At 37.4% G+C, this 23,281-nt stretch overlaps 1 protein-coding gene across 1 annotated transcript; it reads left to right on the top strand.

The window, feature by feature from the left end:
- The first annotated feature begins 3,269 nt into the window (after nt 1–3,269).
- Nucleotides 3,270–23,281, top strand: LOC107079102 (fibronectin-like). Its single transcript, XM_069197604.1, has 18 exons — nt 3,270–3,602; nt 6,855–7,511; nt 8,001–8,129; nt 9,463–9,723; nt 10,257–10,514; nt 10,817–11,074; nt 11,961–12,215; nt 12,646–12,894; nt 13,428–13,685; nt 14,394–14,648; nt 15,079–15,327; nt 15,861–16,118; nt 16,823–17,077; nt 17,509–17,766; nt 18,281–18,538; nt 19,243–19,500; nt 21,630–21,715; nt 22,042–23,281. The coding sequence occupies exons 1-18, from the start codon at nt 3,509–3,511 to the stop codon at nt 22,120–22,122; spliced, it is 4,377 nt and encodes a 1,458-aa protein (XP_069053705.1). The 5' UTR covers nt 3,270–3,508; the 3' UTR covers nt 22,123–23,281.

Genomic DNA, 23,281 nt, shown 5'->3' on the forward strand with positions numbered 1-23,281 from the left:
TTTTTTCTTTTACTTTTCATTGTACGTTTAATCTTTTTCTTTATCACTATGTACAGATTCCTTGGGTTTGGAAAGGTGCTCTATAAAAAAGTTATTATTATTATTATTATTATTATTATATAATTTAAAGATTGCAGGAATTGAGTCTATACTGTACTATTGTTATTAAACTATGGTTCTTATAATAGGAATATGCCTGAAGTGAAACATCTAATCCAAGCCTCAATGTAAGGCATAGTACAATTCCTTGAAAGTCAAGATACAATCATACTCTGTTTTTTCCAAATAAAACAATTAAGCAAGAGTGTGACAGAGTGCTTGTTATTTTTTCTTTCTTTCACTGAATGTGAAATACTCCAATATTTCCCTCTACCCCTTCTGGTATGTTTGAGAGTGTGTATGTGATACGAATGAAGTGTGAATGATACCACTTACCCTTTTTGTTCTTTCCCTAAAATCACGCTGTGTTTTCCCTGTTGGGGTATTGGATTGTATTGATCAAGATGGCCACCACTCACCTTTTCTGCTTGTAGTATCCCACAAATGAAGGGAAAGGTTACTGTTGAGCCATCTATAAATAACTGATGTAAGGTTAGTTGTTTTGTTTAAGTGAATATATCACGGTTGCATGATTCTGTTAGAATTTATACATTTTTTTTGGGATGGTTAAATGCTTAATTTTGGTCAAACTGCCCATCTCTGTTAAGAAAATGTGAGTGGGTCCCTTTAAGAGGATGGTCCTTAGAAGAGGAGGGGCTATAAAAGGGACTGGGGGAGCTCAGTATGGGGAGGGTGCCTTGGAGGAAAGGTGTGGAGAGGACTCCTGTGAGGGAGGGGGGTTTGTTATCCCTATTTTGATGGCAATACATCCAGTTTTGTTTGCATTTGAAGACTGCTGTGTGGGAGTTTCTTTTCTTTTGAGCCAAACCTGGTCACTCGGCTGGTGACGAAGAGGATGGACTGGGAGGACTTCTTAAGGCAATGATACCACATAACTTTCCTTTAAAAATATTTTCCTGGGCAATGGGCTTTCTTTGCAACCACGTGGTGTGTCTGATTATTATCAGTTAAAAAATGTGGACTAGTAGATGGAAAAACCTGTCTGTCAGATATGAAATGGTGTTTTTAGAAAGCATGTTGACTTACTGTACATAGTGAAAGTAAGAACTGGTTTTGCCTAAAGCTCCTTTTAAATTACATATAGAATTATAACTTTTTAAAACCAGAGCTGAAGAGTTATTTTTCTTCTACATTTATTTATTTCCCTGTTTCTTTTATCTGAGTGAAGCGATACCTAACATGTTACTACCTTGTAGCCTGATCTCAGGACGTCTGGGCCTGGTCAGTACAGGGATGGGAGTCCTTTCTGCTGTAAGAGGCATGGGTTGACCACTATGTACTCAATCCTCCAACTAATGCAGTGTGCTGACTAGGAACACTGCTATAGGATACAGTATGTTCCTCTTTGGATAAGATGATAAACTGAGGTCCAGGCTACTTGCTCAATTAAGATCCTTTGTCAATGTTCATAAGAATAGTTGTGTTAACCCTGGTGTTTTTGGTAAATTCCACTTTGGGCTTGCACAGTCTGGATTGGCAGAAGTTCCTCCTTATTCAATAGGTAAATGTATTTTTCACTTCTCTATTGATTCTGCTGTGTAGCATGTGCTGCAGCTGGCACAGAATAGTTCAATTCAGTTTATTGTCATGAAGTGCAATGAAATGCTTATTTGCATGTATGCTCCAATACAAAGACATTAAAGAAATAACTGAAAACAAACACTGAACAGTAGCAGCAGCAATGGCAAGTTAAATAACATACAACTTAAAAAAAGTTGAGTGTGAGCCAGTGATAGGGGTAGAGTTCAGTAATCTGAAAATTTGTGGCAATCTGAATCTTGAAGTCCCTGCCTTTATGCTCCTATAACGCTTACCAGAGGGAAGGGAGAGGAAAATGAGAAACCAGGATGACTGGTATCCTTATCGATACTTCCAGCCTTCCTGAGACAGCAAGTTGTAAAAAAATGTCCAAAATATAGGGGAGATGTACTTCAGTGATAGACTGGGCTGACCTTATCACCCCCCCTGCAATGCCTTCCAGTCAGACAATGAGCTGCTGCCAAACCACACTGTAATACCTCATGTGAGCACACTCTCAATAGCACACCTCTAAAATGTCTGAGGAAACTGTCTGAGGAAGCAAAGACACTGTTGTGCCTTCTTTGTAGCTCCAGTTACATGCTGGGACCACATAAAATCATTAGTGATGTAGGTACCCAGGAACTTGAAGCTGCTAACCATCTCTATGGGCACCACATTGATGTGAATACTGTAGGTGTGTGGTCCCCACCCTGCTTCGTAAAATCGATGACCAGCTCTTTGGTTTTGCTGACATTGAGGGAGAGGTTATTGTCAAGGTACTGCTCTACCAGGTTCCTGAACTCATCCCTGTATGCTGTCTCCTCATTAGCAGTGATTCGGCCAGTGATTGTAGTATCATCAGCATATTTGAAGGTGGAGTTGGAGCTGTGTCTGGCCACACAGTCATGGGTAAACAAGGAAAACAGCAGAGGGCTAACCACACAGACCTGAGGGACACCTATATTAACGGTCAGCGTGGAAGACATTTTTCCATCAACCCTGACAGTCTGTGGTCTGCCAGTCATGAAATCCACAATCGAGCTGCATAGAGAGATGCTGATGCCCAGGTCATTAGGCTTCCTGACTTGTCTCGTGTTAATGTGCCTCATGAACAGCCTTTCAAAGCATTTCAAAGAATAGCAAAGAATACTGTAGCTGCTGTGTGTCAACTAAGGGGTTAGTGTGCTTTACAGGAGTATTTAATAGCTGCTCTATGTGTAAAGAGCTTTGGGACCCTATCAAATGAAAAGAGCTATGCACTGTAAATGCAAACAATTATTAATATGCTAGATCTCTTTGTCAATGTCCTATTATAACAATTATAATTAACCTTCCATGGTAAGTTTAACAGTGAAGCAGGAATAAATCCAAGATTAAGGTACAAGTTGAACATAAAATATGCTTAAACAGGAAGCTTGTGTTAAAAGCTCCAAATAATGTCTGTTGTAGCTGACCAGATTTCACAGGGCTGAACACCAGCTGTGTGAAATATGAGACTCTTTAAGGAAGAAAAAAATGAGCTTACACACAAGCTTGTATGCTTGTGCTGATAGCATCAATAGGATGACGAAAACAATTACCCTTCTGGGAAGGGCATTCTCTGACATTTGCAAGAATGCGTTGAGATGTTCATAATGCAAAAGCTCTAGCAGTCGCACACGCATGATCTTCGATTACCTGTGCTCTGCTTGTGGGTTGGGCAGAACATCAATGTGGTGCGTCCTGAAGAACATTAGACAGGGCGGAAACAATTCTCTCAAAACCTTTGACAGCCTTAAAGTATAGCTGAGGGCAATGTAACTTTCATTTAAGAGACATACTTTCAGAATAAAATCAGGATACTAGTTTGCCAGGCCAAGAGTAAAACATGTACTTTTTATTTAAAAAAGCAGGAATTAATTTGGTTTTATTTGTGATTTGTATCAACACGTCTTTTGAACAGTTAGTGATGCCAACAACGGGTAAGGATTTTTATTTTTTTTAAATTGGTAGATATTGTACAGTTTCATAATACTATTTCAGATTTGGTGAGTTTTCTCCTTTCACTCACACCACTACACTGTTATTTTTATTATAAACAAGTTTGTATAATATTAAATCAAGTGGGTAGCTGCGTCAGCATGCGTAGGCTGCAAAGGAACAAGTAAGAGGTTTATTCCATGCTGAAAAGAGAACAAAGAAAACACGTTTTAGCCGTTAAGCCATCTATTAATAATAATCTACTAATCTAGCCTAATATTAAATCAGTCTGGGAGTATCTACAACATGTCAAAAGAGTAAAGCTTATCTCCAGACTAAGGTTTTGAAACTCATTGCAAGTTTTGTATGAGAAAGTATAACATACAGAGTTGAAACCACCAGAATCATTTGCTGTAAAAGAAATGGGATCTGATTGATTGACCAAAAGCAATTCTCAAGAAACTAAAGAGAAGTACTTTAGCGTATATAGAAGTCAAAGTTTTCATAGGCAAGATTTTAAAAAAGTGCATTTGGTATCTTTACTATGTGTCAGGATTGGGGGGAACAGCTTTTACATTTAAAACATTGAATTATGTTGTTGATGAGGCATACTTTAAGGCATGGTTCAGTGGAAGCATGAATAGTTTGGTTGATCATTAATGTTTCAGTTCTGATGTTGTTGAAGAGTTGTTTCAGATTAAGAGCAAAAACTTGTGTAGCCTGTCTCAGTGCTTCTTTTAAAAGTGAAAGGAAAGAAATCAAGCAGGATCTTGAAGTACACATTACTAATAAGCGCCTGCTGAAGCTTATAAGGAATGTAAAATGACTTTAAAAAATAAAGCACTTTGGCATTTTGTGAAAGCTTTAAGAATTGTCCACTATTTACTGTATATACGGGACATCTTAGAGTAATACAATATTACCTAGTCAACAGAATGTAAAGAATAGAGTTGACAAAATTACTACAAATAAGGAACTTCTTATTGGAGTCTCAGAATTTGAAATATGTAGTTCTTTCACTTCTGTGCTCATATGCAAGATGACCTTACGAGCTTTATGACCCATGGAAGGTATAGAATTCATTACTTCTGTACTGTCAAGCAGGTTCTTCACATTTTGCTCAGAAAGTTAATGTTGCTTGTCCTTATAGGTTTCATGCTTTATATGTAATTATATGTCTCATTAAATTGGAGAGTTTTAAACTTGTACTGTATCAGACGATACTGGTGAATAAATTAAACACTGCGGTTATCTCTACTTAATTTATAGAAAAAATAAAACTGAAATTCCTGTAGCCTTCTTTGTCAGTTTTGCTTGGTTAATAGCTTTCTTACAAAACTCACAAAGATTTGAATTTGCTGAGCATAATTCAGTGTCATAGCTCAGTATCTGTGTATCTTTACACAGTACTCGTATGCACTGTACCCGTATCTGACGTCTCTTGTTTGCATTAACAACATTTGTTTCCGCAAAGTGCACTTTGCTGTGCTACCAGATACATTTTCACTTTGCTTAGCCTCTGAATGCCTTTGTGTTTCTGTGCGTGCTTTGACATACTGAAACCATACCTAAGAAAGGTGACGAATGGGAGGAGGCCATTCCAGACATCTAATCTGTTTGGTAGGTAGGAGATAATTAATGGAAGGATCACATCCACCTGTTTCTTGGGTGAAGCTGGGGTAATGGCATCAACAACATGACCCTTAAGCTTGTTCCATACTCTCACTTACTCATGGATTTCGGTATTTCATGCAGATCAATCAGATCAATGTTTCCGGCAAGAATCAAAAACAGTGTATCCAAATAGCACAAGGCGAAATCCCATGTTTTGGCATTGCTTTGATTTATTTTGTCATGCTGTCTGAAACAACAGCTGACAGGGGAAACCCCAGTCAGAAACTGCTGATTTAGTCAGTCTAGCAACACAACCAGCAAAATTGTCGTCCACTTTGTTTGTGGCAGACTGGCAGTTCCAGAGGGCACTAGAGAGAGCATCAGGATAAAAAAGAGAGTGGTTGCAAGGAGAGGTGGCCTGGATTAGTGCTATTGCAGAGAAAGCTGAAAAGAAGGATAAGAATTGTAAAGAGTAAGAAGCAGAATGAGACAATGTCTGTTTATAGGAAATGTCTCCTAAGAGGAGGCAAATATAGAACACGAAGGATTGGATTTTATCTTATACAGTATATAACATTATTGTTATCAGTGCATTAGTAACAGGCCTATATCCTCTGTGTAACCTATCTTAACTAGAATCACCGATGCTTATGCTTAACTTTTTGTGCTATTGTTAAAAAACCTGTCTTTGTAATTCTGACAATAACAATGTGTAGACTGCTGATAGTTACAAAAGATGAGTGACTGACAGGGAGAGAAAGGAGGCGGAAGGCATTCCAACTGTCTTTTTAATCGAAGGATGGAGATGAGGACGTAGCCACTGTATTGCGGTTTTTGACTTGTTGTTACTGTACCTGGCTATAAAAGTAGCTAGGAGGACAGGGGCAGAGAAGAACCTTTTCTCTCACGCTGGTATATTGCGCCTGATCTTCTGAAATAAAGGCCTCATGATCATCTCACCTTTGTAGCCTGGTATCCAGTTCTTTTCCCAGTCTTCTGACTGAGTTAATCTCACCCCTTCGCTTTCAAATTCTTTAGTAGAAAGAACCTAAGGTGCTTGAAGTATTGCAGGGTAGGTCGGTGAGCTTTTATGCTTGGACTCTTGGTTCTGTAGGTGAGAGGTCAGGAGGCATTGCTTGCCAAGGCAGGGCCTATATACAGTATCTCTGAAGAAGTACTATCATGATCATGTGCATGGTGACATCAAAGTGCACCATAACAGGCTCAAAGATGTTGTCCCAGTGACATACAACCAGTGACACTGCCCTTATAGATATAAGGGTCAATTATTTTAGTTACATTGAATCTTCTCTAAACCGCAGCACTGCTGTGTCTGTAGAAGTCTTTAGAGAAGTATTTCCGGTAACTCTCTTCACTGTGGTGCCAAGCTTGGCAATGACTATCACACATTGCAAACTTGCATACTGTATATAAGTACAGGTTTATAATATGTAAAGTATTTAATATACTGATATGCGTTTGCAATAATAACAGAGTATAGGCATTCCATTGTGAATCAGAGCAGATTGTTATTATACTCAGTAATTCATATGGAGATCTATGAAATTCTTATTTAAAACTTTAATTTGAAAATATATTTACCATTTTTCCAAATAATCATGTCCTTTTTTGTCTTGTAGAACCAACAGGATCAAGTTTTCCCTCAAATGAAACAGCTATGTTGCATACAACCCCAACACTTATATCACCTCCTGCAAGTACAACGCCAGCTCCTACAACAACACCTCCATCTGTTCTTGCGTCCATATCAACAATATCTCCCCATATAGCCACAACTACACCTCCCACCACAACCTCAACTCCCCTAACGACCACAACTACACCTCCTCCTACAACCTCATCTCCTCTTACCACCACACCTACACCTCCTCCTACAACCTCATCTCCTCCCACCACCACACCTACACCTCCTCCTACAACCTCATCTCCTCTTACCACCACAACTACACCTCCTCCTACAACCTCATCTCCTCCCACCACCACACCTACACCTCCTCCTACAACCTCATCTCCTCCCGCCACCACACCTACACCTCCTCCTACAACCTCATCTCCTCCCGCCACCACACCTACACCTCCACCTACAACCTCATCTCCACCTACAACTACAACTATATATCCTCCCAAAATCACAACTACACCTCCCTCCACAACCTCATCTCTCCCAACAGCCACAACTACACCCCCACCAACTACAACTAAACTTCCCCTAACAAACACCACATCTCCTTCTACAACACCTATGAGCAACAATGAAACAACAGCTTCTGCAAAAGGTAAATGAAACTTAAGTATGACCAACAGGTTCCTGACATAAATACATAAATGATGTAAAAAGTGTAAAATCAATAGATTTTAAAAACATGTAGTGGCACATCAGTGCCTGTGTGTTACACAAAGAAATTTAACAATGTTCCATGAATTATAAATAGAAGATTTAGGAGATATCAATCTTCTTTTCTGAGTCCTTCTAAAGGTTAAATGTTTTGGTCGAATATATGCAGATACAGGTGGCAGCACCATATGTCTCAGACAACTTGCTTGACAATTTAAGTTGAATAAATACTGTTCTCTTCATGAAATACTGTGAAAATCAAACCTTAAAAGTATTCACTCTATAAATTTCTAAAACTTTTGACAAGTTTGAATTATTTTAACTATATTATTTAATAAATAAAGTAGTGAATCTCCTTTTTTGTTCCAGTATTTTTCTTCTGATTCTGTTTATTGATAAACTATTGAAAAACACATTTTTGTTTTTCTAGGAAGGTGTAGTGGCTATTTCTGTTGTCCAGACCGGAATGATTCCTGTGTCCAGCTAGACTGCTTTTGTGATGTAGCTTGCTTTAATTTATCAGACTGTTGCCAGGACTTTTCTGCTACATGTAATAAAGGTAAATCCTTAATTTAGAGAACTGTAAATATGTGTTGAATGGGTTTGTACCACTTTATTTAACAAGAAAAGATTAAACATTAAGAAACATTTTGAATCCATTTTATTATGGATGATTTCCATGATACCTCTCTTCTGTGACTTATGAATAGAAATGTCAGGTAATTCACATATTATATTCTTATTGAAAAAAAATGGCAGAAGCCACCTTTCGATCATTCATTTGACATACAATTAACATTGAAGTAATGGGGAGTCTATGCTGTCATGAGGTACAGTACATCTTAACTCATCACGGCATAACAGTTTGCAGACATCACATGCCCATTGCTATAAAAGAATAGCCATTTGTAAAGTTGTTTATCTTGTCGATTCATTGAATTTTTTCTTTTGTTTTCATGGATCATGTCCATTAGTTCTGAATTGAAGCCCGTTTAGCGTTTTTTTTTTTTTACTCCCTGGTGGAAACGGGCTTCCATACATAGTAAAGTTGTAGTATTGAGCTACAGCCACAGGATGTCACCTTTTGTGTCCAAATATAAATGTGAGGTAGTAATGAAGAAATGCTGGATATTGTGAAAGAGAACTTCCTTGAGCAAAGTGCAAAAATCTTGAAGCACACAGATGTGGATTATTTATGCATTTAAACACAATAAAATAAGTGCATCAATAAAAGCTATCTTGCAAACCTATATTAAGACAATGTAATCCTAATAGCAGATCAAGTGATTTGTATATTTAAAAAGTTCCATAAACTACATTAGCCAAATTCAGTATTTTTCCATCTGTAAGATTTGTTAGTAAGATTTTTGGGGAAATTGTTGCATAATGCGCCTACAACCCTTCTGATGTTGTAGTCATTTCACAATGTGAGCAACCCTGCCTGTAAAGACAAAACACAATAAATGAATTCCTATAAGAATCATTTCACCAATAATGATGTTTTTAGTCTTCAATCTTTTACAAGCAAACTAAAACAGCAACATTTCTAATACAAAAGACTAAATTTATCTGTCCATTCTATTTGTTTCAAAAGAAAGTCTGGATTAATGCAGTGTTGATGTTAATGGATTAGAGCTCAAAACTTTTCATTGTCTTTTTTCTTTACAATGGGCCTTGAAGTAATATTTTTCTAACTTTTGACAATGCTTAACTTTATCATAAACACACTAGTTAAAGACAAGTATAGTTACGCAATATTTTTGTTAGGTTATAGCTTGCATTATTTAAATTTCATGTCACTTTTTTAATTGATCATTGTTCAAGTGTATTCACATTCTACCAAAGGTTCTGTGTCCATGCTATTGTTTTTTCTCTTCAAAATCTTTCTACAGGGCGTGTGGTCATTACGGATTTCACTGTCACCTCCTTTACAACAACATCAGTTTCCCTTAGTTGGAATGTACCAAGTGGAAATTATACTTTCCTGATTTTGGTTATTGGAAATGAAGGCAAAACCATCACAGTGAATTCTCTTTCCACTAATATAACTGGACTCGTGCCTGGAAACAGTTACACACTGCAAATTTCTCTCAGCTCTGCGTCTGCTGAGAATGGTACTGATGGGACTCCAGTGACAATCACTGCTTCCACAAGTAGGTATTATGTTTTTTTCTAGAAACAAGAAAATAAGAATTTCTAAAGGGGGTATTTTTTATACATCTAAATATATGCCATTATTGAAGGATGGCAGATGATTATCCAGTAGATAAGGTCAGACCAATCTTATTTCACTTTTCATATTCTTGGTTGCCTTAAGGTGACATGACTGTGTTTGTGTCTCTGTGTGAAGGGTTTTAGCCCTGTGAAGGGTTAGATGTGGCCTTAAACGGATGGATGATTGTCTTCCCCCAGGGGGCGTTTTTTCTCAAGAAGTGAAGAATGTTCCTTATGTTCTGTGCTCAGTAGTAGTGCCTTCCGTACTTCCTTAGTTTTTAGTTTATTTTTCAGTGAATAACAATTCTTCTATTTCTGTAGCTAAAATTAAATTTATAAGCATCCATCAACCGTGCCATCTAATTTATTTTATATAATTCTGATTATTCAGGATATTAAAAATAATAAAAAAATATTTTTAAAACATTTCAGTCCTTAAAACTTTTTGTTCATCTAAAATTTATTTTCGCAGAGCCAGAGGTTGTTACCAATTTGAGAGTCACCGCCATTTCCACAGATTCAATGTTTCTTAGCTGGAATGCGCCAACTGGAAACTTATCTATGTACAGAATTTGGGTATTTGGACAAACAATGAAATTTGTGGAATTGAGCACCCCGTTTACTAATATAAGTGGACTCATACCTGGTAGCAGTTATAGACTGATGGTTGCTGCTGTAGCTGTCGACCGTGTTACACAAGGAGACACAGTAATAGTCACAAGGTCAACAAGTAAGTATGAAATTACTTCCTCATATTTACTATATTAAATGTATGAAATGAAACATGGAAACAAACATTTCACTGAGAACAAAGGAAATACAAGCAATTTACTTCCATGGATGTTTAACAGAGCTCAGACGTAATCTCTTCTACACCCCTCTTCAGATCTCTCTTTTCGTGTCCTCTGAATCTTCCATCTCCCGCCCTTCTTTGCTCATTTGTCATAAACATTAGAGTCACTTTTTCCGCACATTTAAAAAAAAAACAAATGTTTGGTGCAGATTTTAATATAAATGTTTTGTGTTCCACAGAGCCTGAAGTTGTCACCAGTTTGACAGTCCTCTCCATTACAACAACCTCAATATTTCTTAACTGGACAGGGCCCACTGCAAATGTTTCTGGTTACAGGGTTGCAGCGATTGGACCTCAAGGCAAATCCATGACAGTGAGCTCTTTGTTCACAAATGTGACAGAACTAGTACCTGGTAATCCTTACACTCTGCAAGTCACAGCTGTGGCTGTTGACAACTTCACAGAAGGGGATCCAGTTAGGATCAACAATTATACAAGTGGGTGCCTTTGTTTAACTACCATTAATTTAATCTATACCAAATGTCAACTCATTCATGACACAATATAATAACATTTTGGTTGTTTAAAAATTAAAACATCTGACTTTTACTATGTTCTAGGCTATATACAGTATAAATACTGTATGATAAAAGACATTGATTTAAATATATTCTTGTAGTGATAAAAAGGCTTTCTTACGGCCGAATAACGTTCAGTCTGAACCAAAGAATATGCAATAAACACCAAGGAATCTTAAGTGATGTGGAAAAGAAATGTATTGCTAATCTGATTCATACGAACAGGAGCGTGACAATAATCGGCAAGATGTTATTCTTGTTGTTAAAGACTCTCATTATTTTTCACTTGGGACATTTTAATTTGATGGATAAACAAGTTATTAAGAACAGACTGGATATTCAACACATTTCAATGTGCCTAAATATTTATGCAGTCTGTGTAGAACTGATTTCACAATAATATGATAGTAAAAGCTTAATTCACTGAAGTCAAGTAACTTCGACTTGGGCCTAGGTATACATAATTAACTGTTAAGTTAGCTCACAATACGACCGTAAAGTTGTCCATTATGGTTTTTACAAGTACTATATTTTACATACTATATAACATCTTTTGATTTTTTAATTTTTCAGACTTTAGTGATTTTAATTGTTAAGAATTGTTTTTCAATCACCTCCTGACAGTATACTGTATATGAGATGAAAAAATTAAAAACATACTCAGGGCTATGGCTAACATGTCAGAGGTACCATGCTGACCAATGATAAATACTGTAAGTTGATATTACTTATTAAAAAAAGAAAAATCCTTCTTAAATGTAATATTTAAACCCATTTCTGCCTGTTTTTCACCATGTTTCCGTAGAGCCTGAAGTTGTTACTGGCTTGACATCCTCCTCCACGATGACATCGATCTTTCTTAGCTGGGATGCCCCTGCTGGAAATGCTTCTAGCTACAGGATTTTGTCCAGTGAATTGGGAAGCATTAACATTAGAGTGAGCACTTCGTCCACGAACATTACTGGACTTACACCTGGTAACAGCTACACATTTCAGGTCATTGCTGTAGCTGGAGATGGTGTAACTGAGGGAGCTGCAGCAACAATCACAGCATCTACAAGTGAGTGCAGAGAAATGGCCTTTTCATTCATACGATATGTGGATAACATAGCAAATTTATCCTTTTTAATATTCTCCTGCATCCAGTTTGATGAACATATACTATATATACGGTATAACGATTGAAGAACTTGAAAATATTTCCTTTTAAGATGATCTGAAATACATGTAAACGTAGCTGAGGAGCTAACAAGATGGTTGCAAAGTCTTGCAGTCTCCTAATCAGAATAATTATTCATCTAGTTTATTTGAAATTCAAGGTGAAACAGATAGGATCATTACTGTGTGCCTGTGAACGGCAGTGGGTATTCACCTACAGGTAAATTGGATGGCTGGTTAAACAGAGATTTCTGTTTGGAGTAATTGTGAGTATTTACAACGTGGCAATTCATTCCTTTAATATATTTTTTAAATCATTCTTGTTTTCTCAGTTCGCTACCCACTTCCTTCCTTGAAAATAAACTCCACTTCCACGAGATGGGTGTATCTTACCTGGAGTGCACCAATGGGAAACGTGTCGAGCTACAGGGTTGAGTCAGCAGGTGTCATAAACTTCACGGTGACCACAGTGTTTGCTAATGTCACTGGACTTGAACCTGGTACCCAATACTCACTGCGCGTCACAGCTCTGGGTGCCAACAGTGTTGAAATTGCTGAAGATACAGTCACAGGATATACAAGTATGTTGAGTACCCAGATACAGTATAATGTATATTCTTTGCCAGAACACATTGTTTATTTAACCACAGTTGTGCCCTGTTGATAGGTTGTAATTACATTTCATTTACAAAACACAAACATTAATAAATGTGATTTGCAATGCCTTTATCTAAAGTGTTAGCACTTATTAACTTATTAAACTTATTATTGTGTGGCACCTTTTCTATGCAGTGTTTTAATATCCCAAGGTCTATTCACTCAACTGCTTAATTTCATACATTTTTAGTGAAGATTCTTTCCATATTATTAACAAATATATAATAAAAAACTGTTTAAAATATATGCTAATATTTCTATTAACATATTAAACATAACAGATGTTTCCCCAACTATTTAACGTCCTAATTCTGATCTTTGTATTGTACATTCTCCATCCTCAGCTGCTTCTATTTGTCTTTCCTTTCACTCATCCCTCCCTCTCCTCTTGTTCCTTTGATAAGAACCTTGTTGTCCATCTTCTTAGGTTTTGTCTGTTTTCCTGGTATTTTCACAGATCCTGAAGCAGTTACCAGTTTGACAGCGCGTTCCACTACAACTACGTCCATATTCCTCCAGTGGAGTGAGCCCATTGGAAATGTATCTAGATACAGGATTGTGACCATTGGAAATCAAGGCAATAACATGACGGTCAGCTCTTTATTTGCAAATGTGACTGGATTAGTTCCTGGTAATGGTTATACACTGCTGGTCATCTCTCTGGCTGCCAACAGTGTCACAGAAGGGACGCCAGTCAGTATCTTCAATTATACAAGTGAGTTACTTAATTCCCTTTCCTACCTCTGTGTGTGACCTGGTGGTGCAGTGGTTTGTGCTGCTGTCTCACAGCTGTTGGGTCCTGGGTTCAGTTCTAGACTGTGACACCTTTTGTGTTAGCTTTGCATGTTCTCTCAAGGTCCACAGAGACCAAGAGCTTCAGTTTCCTTCCACTGTAGATGGGAATGTAGATGTTCCTTCCACATGTTGGCTGGGTTAGGTGGCTTCTCAAAATAGTTTGGTGTACTTTTGTGTGCCCTGTGAGACACTGGTGTCCTGTCCAGGGATTCATTCTACAGTGTACCTTGAATCCTGTGCCTCTCTAGGATAGACTTTGTGTTGAGTGACCCAGGCTGGGAATACGTGACTTTCTGATAAATAATAAACATATAGTATGGATGACAATATTCATTATTCTGGCTGGACCTCAATCCAGGCCAAGTTATACACTATGAGGCAGTGTTGTGGCTGCTGACAATGTTTCTGACAATGCTGCAGTGTCAATCACAGTATTTGCAAGTGTATTACATACTGTACTGTAATATTTCCAAGTTTTGATTTATTCTCTTTTGGACTTTAAGGGCCAGAGATACAATGTTGGTATCACAAGTTCACATTGATCAGAGTTACATTTCTTATTTGTCCTTTGTAAAAGAAAATGACGACTAAGGTTTATCTTCAACCTTTTTTCATCGCCTTTTCACAGAGCCTGAAGTTGTTACTGGTTTGACATCCTCCTCCACGATGACATCAATCTTTCTTAGCTGGGATGCCCCTGCTGGAAATGCTTCTAGCTACAGGATTTTGTCCAGTGAATTGGGAAGCATTAACATTAGAGTGAGCACTCTGTCCACGAACATTACTGGACTTACACCTGGTAACAGCTACACATTTCAGGTCATTGCTGTAGCTGGAGATGGTGTAACTGAGGGAGCTGCAGCAACAATCACAGCATCTACAAGTGAGTGCAGAGAAATGGCCTTTTCATTCATACGATATGTGGATAACATAGCAAATTTATCCTTTTTAATATTCTCCTGCATCCAGTTTGATGAACATATACTATATATACGGTATAACGATTGAAGAACTTGAAAATATTTCCTTTTAAGATGATCTGAAATACATGTAAACGTAGTTGAGGAGCCAACAAGATGGTTGCAAAGTCTTGCAGTCTCCTAAACAGAGTAATTAATCATCTAGTTTATTGGGAATTCCAGTTGAAACAGATAGGATCATTACTGTGTGCCTGTGAACGGTAGTTGGTATTTACCTACAGGTAAATTAGATGGCTGGTTAAACAGAGATTTCTGTTTGGAGTAATTGTGAGTATTTACAACTTGGCAATTAATCCCTTTAATATATTTTTTAAATCCTTCTTGTTTTCTCAGTTCGCTACCCACTTCCTTCCTTGAAAATAAACTCCACTTCCACGAGATGGGTGTATCTTACCTGGAGTGCACCAATGGGAAACGTGTTGAGCTACAGGGTTGAGTCAGCAGGTGTCATAAACTTCACGGTGACCACAGTGTTTGCTAATGTCACTGGACTTGAACCTGGTACCCAATACTCACTGCGCGTCACAGCTCTGGGTGCCAACAGTGTTGAAATTGCTGAAGATACAGTCACAGGATATACAAGTATGTTGAGTACCCAGATACAGTATAATGTATATTCTTTGCCAGAACACATTGTTTATTTAACCACAGTTGTGCCCTTTTGATAGGTTGTAATGACATTTCATTTACACAACACAAACATTAATAAATGTGATTTGCAATGCCTTTATCTAAAGTGTTAGCACTTATTAACTTATTAAACTTATTATTGTGTGGCACCTTTTCTACGCAGTGTTTTAATATCCCAAGGTCTATTCACTCAACTGCTTAATTTCATACATTTTTAGTGAAGATTCTTTCCATATTATTAACAAATATATAATAAAAAACTGTTTAAAATATATGCTAATATTTCTATTAACATATTAAACATAACAGATGTTTCCCCAACTATTTAACGTCCTAATTCTGATCTTTGTATTGTACATTCTCCATCCTCAGCTGCTTCTATTTGTCTTTCCTTTCACTCATCCCTCCCTCTCCTCTTGTTCCTTTGATAAGAACCTTGTTGTCCATCTTCTTAGGTTTTGTCTGTTTTCCTGGTATTTTCACAGATCCTGAAGCAGTTACCAGTTTGACAGCGCGTTCCACTACAACTACGTCCATATTCCTCCAGTGGAGTGAGCCCATTGGAAATGTATCTAGATACAGGATTGTGACCATTGGAAATCAAGGCAATAACATGACGGTCAGCTCTTTATTTGCGAATGTGACTGGATTAGTTCCTGGTAATGGTTATACACTGCTGGTCATCTCTCTGGCTGCCAACAGTGTCACAGAAGGGACACCAGTCAGTATCTTCAATTATACAAGTGAGTTACTTAATTTCCTTTCCTACCTCTGTGTGTGACCTGGTGGTGCAGTGGTTTGTGCTGCTGTCTCACAGCTGTTGGGTCTTGGGTTCAGTTCTAGACTGTGACACCTTTTGTGTTAGCTTTGCATGTTCTCTCAAGGTCCACAGAGACCAAGAGCTTCAGTTTCCTTCCACTGTAGATGGGAATGTAGATGTTCCTTCCACATGTTGGCTGGGTTAGGTGGCTTCTCAAAATAGTTTGGTGTACTTTTGTGTGCCCTGTGACTGGTGTCCTGTCCAGGGATTCATTCTACAGTGTACCTTGAATCCTGTGCCTCTCTAGGATAGACTTCGTGTTGAGTGACCCAGGCTGGGAATACGTGACTTTCTGATAAATAATAAACATACAGTATGGATGACAATATTCATTATTGTGGCTGGACCTCAATCCAGGCCAGGTTATACACTATGAGGCAGTGTTGTGACTGCTGACAATGTTCCTGACAAAGCTGCAGTGTCAATCACAGTATTTGCAAATGTATTACATACTGTACTGTAATATTTTCAAGTTTTGATTTATTCTCTTTTGTACTTTGAGGGCCAGAGATATAATGTTGGTATCACAAGTTCACATTGATCAGAGTTACATTTCTTATTTATCCTTTGTAAAAGAAAATGCAGACTAAGGTTTATCTTCAACCTTTTTTCATCGCCTTTTCACAGAGCCTGAAGTTGTTACTGGTTTGACATCCTCCTCCACGATGACATCGATCTTTCTTAGCTGGGATGCCCCTGCTGGAAATGCTTCTAGCTACAGGATTTTGTCCAGTGAATTGGGAAGCATTAACATTAGAGTGAGCACTTCGTCCACGAACATTACTGGACTTACACCTGGTAACAGCTACACATTTCAGGTCATTGCTGTAGCTGGAGATGGTGTAACTGAGGGAGCTGCAGCAACAATCACAGCATCTACAAGTGAGTGCAGAGAAATGGCCTTTTCATTCATACGATATGTGGATAACATAGCAAATTTATCCTTTTTAATATTCTCCTGCATCCAGTTTGATGAACATATACTATATATACGGTATAACGATTGAAGACCCTGAAAATATTTCCTTTTAAGATGATCTGAAATACATGTAAACGTAGCTGAGGAGCCAACAAGATGGTTGCAAAGTCTTGCAGTCTCCTAAACAGAGTAATTAATCATCTAGTTTATTGGGAATTCCAGTTGAAACAGATAGGATCATTACTGTGTGCCTGTGAACGGCAGTTGGTATTCACCTACAGGTAAATTGGATGACTGGTTGAACTGAGATTTCTGTTTGGAGTAATTGTGAGTATTTACAACTTGGCAATTAATTAATTTAATTTAATTTTTGAAACCATTCTTGTTCTCTCAGTTCGTTTCCTAGTCATTCCAGTTCCTTCCTTAAAAATAAACTCCACTTCCACGAGATGGGTGTATCTTACCTGGAGTGCACCAATGGGAAACGTGTCGAGCTACAGGGTGGAGTCAGCAGGTTTCAAAAACTTCACGGTGACCACAGTGTTTGCTAATGTCACTGGACTTGAACCTGGTACCCAATACTCACTGCGGGTCACAGCTCTGGGTGCCAACAGTGTTGAAATTGCTGAAGACATAGTCACAGGATATACAAGTATGTTGCCTACAAAGATATACTTATATTCCTTGCAGGACTACATTGTTTATTTAGCCACGCTAAAGTATTATTATTAGTAGTAGTAGTGCATTTTATTTCTCAAAAATGTATAAATACCAATTGTAATTTAATCTCTTGTGTTAATTGTTTTTGTTCTTGCTATTGTGTGGTATTATTTTACCACTTAATTCTGGTTGTAAAATGCCGTGCCTATATTAATTAAGGATAAATTATATGCTTTATATTCTCAGTCAAGTTTCCCTAAATATTAATAACAAATATATAATTAAAAACAGAAAAATAATATGCAAGAAACAATGATCATTTTACTTGTAAGATATGCATCCTCAACTGTTTAACATCTTAAATCTAATCTGTTCTTCAAACATTCTCCCTCCCCAGATTATCTACATTTTCCTTTAGCTCATCCCTCCCTCTCCTCTTGTTCCTTTGATAAGAACCTTGGTGTCCATCTTCTTAGGTTTTGTCTATTTTCCTGGTATTTTCACAGATCCTGAAGCGGTTACCAGTTTGACAGTGCGTTCCACTACAACTACGTCCATATTCCTCCAGTGGAGTGAGCCCATTGGAAATGTATTTAGATACAGGATTGTGACCATTGGAAATCAAGGCAATAACATGACGGTCAGCTCTTTATTTGCGAATGTGACTGGATTAGTTCCTGGTAATGGTTATACACTGCTGGTCATCTCTCTGGCTGCCAACAGTGTCACAGAAGGGACACCAGTCAGTATCTTCAATTATACAAGTGAGTGTCTATATTATTTCCTTTACTATGTTTGATTGTGGCATAGCAGTGAAAACTGGACTGTGGCATCTTCTGTGATGTGTGAAGTTTGTGTGATGTTCTTTTATTACACCTACTTTATACTTGTGTGGGAGTGGGAGTTTCTGGTCTTGGAGGACCATTGCCTTCTGTTGTGTGCTTCTGAAATTTATGCTTTTCTGATAATGGATGGATGAACTTCTATTTCTTTTCCTCATTATAAAGTCAGGGTGTAATCGAAAGTTGAACTTATCTACGATTTGCAAATTAAAAACCTCATGCTTGACAGAGGTGTCTTATTTGCCTGAAGATTTTTTGTAGTCATCTTTTTGGTACTAGCTTTGTAATTTGCATTGATCAAGTTCATTTATGTTTGTTGTTTTTTTTCTTCTTAAGCAACGACAGAATCAGTTTTGCATACCGCACATCTATTTAGCAATTACACTAGGTATTTTCTGGTATTTGTATACATTTTAAGATAGAAATTAATGTTATATAATTTTGTTTTCCAAGACAATTAATTGATATCTTGTCACTTTAACTTTTTCTCTTCTTTCAAGTTATAATATCATGTAATATTACAAAAGAAAACACACTTAGAAATTTAGAACAAATGTCTTGCTCTTCTGTACTATGAACTTGAAGAGATGAATTTAGAAGGATATTTTGTTCTTAATTTCCTACAGACCCTGACACCATCAAACATTTGACTGTTTATAACATCCGTTTAACATCCATCAGTCTCCAGTGGGATCCACCAGAGGGCAGTGCTGCTGCCTACAGAGTAGAGTCAATAGGACCCAGCCATTCAAGTATTACAGTCAGCACCTTATTCACTGAAATAAGCGGGCTGGTACCTAACAGTTCCTATATAGTGCAGGTTATTGCTGTGGCTGCAGATTCTAAAACTGAAGGACAACCTGTAAAAACTTCAGTAAATACAGGTGAGTTTAATATTAGTCACTTCCTGGCTTTTCTGCACAGTTAATAACAGTTGTAAACCAATGCTGCATCCTTACTTTTGTTTAGGCTGATTGAAGTATGAAATGAAATACTCTGTTGTACGTGATGCTAAGGTCCTAAGGCAAAATAGATGTATATGAAAATAACAGCACATTAATTCCATACTCATACTAATCCTGCCTTGTATATTTTTACACATCTTTTTTCATGTTTTGCAATGTCAGTTCTACCCTGCCCATGAAGCCAGCTCTTTAACTCTCATAGTACTTCAGCAGGACCTATTTTGTGTCTTTCTCAAGTCTATGTTACATTGGAGAAATCACTGTGCCTCTTGGAAAGCCAGGGGAAGGGTACAGAGTACAGCTTAAAAAGATAAAACACAGGTACAAGATCTGGAAAAGCTCTAGGTTTCAGATTATCTTCTTTCACTAGGAATAACAATACCAAAGAATTAATGACAACACCCAAGAACTATGCTGAAAGGATTATGGAGTGTTTAGTTGAAATTAGGCTTGACCCAATGGGCTGAGGGCTAACTTCCTGGCCGGAGCACGAGGAGACTGGGACCTCCCTGCAGAGTGAGGAGTGACCAAGGGGTGGAGATGAGGTGGAGGAAGGAGGTATTAGATGTATGCGAGGGAGAGAAGAGGATCACTTACAGTATTTATAGTGTTTAGGAGAAGAAATGACATCTGGAGGGGTTGCTAATTACTGACAGGCAGGTCTGATTGAACTTGGTTGTTGCCATCCCTATCGAACTTTCGTTATAAACTCAATTTTGCATTAATTATTACCTTAATTCAAAGTAAAGTGAATGATATACTGTGTCTGATACAGGGAAAATATTTAGGCATCTTTTCCCTTATTTTCTGTCTCAGCTGAAACTAAATCCTTCAGTTTGCAATGTTCTTGCAGCACTTAGTACTAAAGCAGGTAGCCACGTACTATATGATAAACATTCTCCTTAAAAGAAGACATATTGTCATCCGTTTTTGGAAGTTGGTGCTACCAGTCTGCTCTTGACATCAAAGAGAAATAATGTAAAAGATTATGAAAGTTCACTGAATAAAGAAAGGCTGTATCTCAATTTTAGCATAAGAAACGTAGCTATTAAATGGTTGGAGTCCCATCATTTCAACCAACAGCATCTAGGAACTTAGGACAGGTTTGAAAATAAAGAAAAAAAGACACTATTCACTAAAACTGATCAGCAAAAACAAATCAGTATGATTCCTGTGACTTTTTTCCTTTGCAATCTCACACTTCTATTGCACCAGTTACAACAGATTCTCTTTTGTGAACATTTTTTGATTTGTCCATTTTGTACCCACCAATTTTGGAAACACCGGTTATACTGCTCAAAGTACATGTACCATTACCATCGTATATGTCTATGTCTGTAATGGGAGCCGGTTCTGACTCCCAAATGTTAAGTTTAGGACCCTATGCAGACGGTATAATCTGGAAGTGACTGGAGTAGGACACCTGGGGAAACACGGCAGGATCAGGATGGCATGACAGACAGGGGGGCGTGACCCTGGGATCCAGTGCTCAGGGGCGTGGGGCAGGGCGAACAAGTCCCACGCAGTCCAAATAGGGAAACCAGGGCACGGTCCATAATCCAAAACCAGAAGGTCCATCTAAGACAACGACAAGAATAAAAACAGGGAACGAGGACATGGAACCAGGAACCAGGAACATGGAAGTTTAAAAAGAAGGGCAGGGTTAAATAGGGGAAAGGCGGAACAAGACACAGGTGAAGGAACTAAACAAAAAACAAAAGAGAGAGACGATCGTGACAGTGTCTTTGTCTGTATACGGCTCTGATAAATAACCCCTGTGCTACACACAGAGAATGAAAGGGCAGACTTGCTTGTCTGAAACAGCTACCCATGGAGCCTTTTATCAACACAGTCCAAGTTCCAGAGTGCCTGACTGGAGCAGCAGCTCTCTGTCAGGACAGCCCTGGTTGACCAGTCCTAATTCTACACCCTGGTGGAGCTCAGCCAGTTGTCTGTCACTGCTATCAGTTGGAATCTCTTAACCACACACCTGGAATTAATCTTGACATCGATGTCTAGAATTTGACTTTTTCTCTCTTTCTTTTCAGGAATACCAATAACAACAAGGATCCAGGCCTCACTTCTTTCCTATGTTGAAATTAATGAAGAAATGGAAGCAGTAATTGTTGACAAGGTAATACATCTCAAGACATTTGTCTCTATCTTGCTTCTCTTTGAGTTTCTCTCTAAGTCACAATTGGAATAAGAAGTAGGAAATCAAGTTTTATAAGATCCCCTGCATTTATAGATCATATATGATACCAATTATAATGCTTATTGAACAATTGACTACGAAATATGTTTTTACAATATTTGTGTAAGTGATATACAGGATGGTGATGTTTTGTGCTATGTATGATTTTCTAGAGTTTACCATTTGATATTGGGTGGAGTGTTATCATTTAAAATGATCAAAAATATTGAAACTGACTTGATTCTTAATGTTTTTATTTATTTCAGCTTAACATTTTAGTTCAGAAATACCTGCCAACCAACACCTTTACTCTGAGATGGAAAGGAAAAAGAAGACAAATCGTTTGAATGCCCATCTAATTCTCCCCAGCTGGACAGTAATATGTAATTAATACTTCAACCAATGGGAGGAAGTACTGTTTGTTTTGTTCTTGTATGGCAACGTAATTAGTTTACCTCAATGGCTAGTTCTGATGGACCAAATATGAACGTTTTCATTAATTATAGAAAGTAGTTTCTGACACCCTGAGCAATTTCTAGGCCTTTTTATGTCTATGATATTCGCTTTGTCTTTTTGGTATATGACTTAAAGTTTCTGACTGCAAGAGAGGTCTTGAAATCAGTGTCAAGATGCCTGTACAATTAATATGCATAACATTCTGGGGGTCCTATCAAAACGTAGGATGACAGGATTTTTTATTTGGCCAAATCCTACAAATTAAATATATGTATTTAATTGTATGAACTGCAAAAAGTGAATATTATGTAAAGCTATTTATATTTAGTTAGCTTTTAAACTTTTAAAGATTACTAAACGGGACCCTTAATCTTCAGATAATAAAAATTAAAATTCCGATAATTTTAATCAATTATTATCATTGACCATTTAATTGCCATATCATTGCCATTTTTTGTATCAATATGCATTTGCTTGTTCTAGATACTGAAGGGAAAATTTAAATTCTAAGACAGAGGTTACTAATATGTACTATTTGAGTTAAATATATAGTTGTGTGTGTGTGTTTATATATATAAGAAGGCTCCACAGCCGAAACGTTGTTTTCTTTCTTCTTTTTTTCAGTACAGAATAAACCTATTACTTGTTCCTATATAAATATATATGTGTATCACATTTGCTTTGCCAGTAAATACATTTCCCACATAACACATTTTCACATTATTATATCACAAGGAAATGAACAAACACAGCACTTTCCAAGTGTATTCCACCATTAGAGCAATACCCAATCTGCAAAACATACTGTTCTATTCAATGAAGCAACATGTAAAACAGGATAAATTATCTTCTTAGAATATTCAAGGAGATTTATTTTTGTGATACAGAAGAGTACAAAAGACTACTTTTTGATACCTCTGTTTCGCTAACTGAAGTTCCTGGAGTTTTATTTTTTCTGCCAAAACTGAACTAAAATAGAGAGAAATACTTGCTGAGTAGTCGTTCTCTTGATTAAAATTGTTAAAATAATTAAAATCATGTTGATTAGTC

The sequence above is a fragment of the Lepisosteus oculatus genome, chromosome 13, assembly GCF_040954835.1.
Source record: "Lepisosteus oculatus isolate fLepOcu1 chromosome 13, fLepOcu1.hap2, whole genome shotgun sequence".
NCBI lineage: Eukaryota > Metazoa > Chordata > Actinopteri > Semionotiformes > Lepisosteidae > Lepisosteus > Lepisosteus oculatus.

What these genes read in the sequence shown, in the direction of transcription:
- LOC107079102 (XM_069197604.1), top strand. Translation starts at nt 3,509, where the DNA reads ATGTACTTTTTATTTAAAAAAGCAGGAATTAATTTGGTTTTATTTGTG. An exon ending in TACAGTCACAGGATATACAA is followed by an intron (nt 15,328 to 15,860) that starts GTATGTTGAGTA and finishes GTATTTTCACAG; the next exon opens with ATCCTGAAGCAGTTACCAGT. An exon ending in CATAGTCACAGGATATACAA is followed by an intron (nt 17,767 to 18,280) that starts GTATGTTGCCTA and finishes GTATTTTCACAG; the next exon opens with ATCCTGAAGCGGTTACCAGT.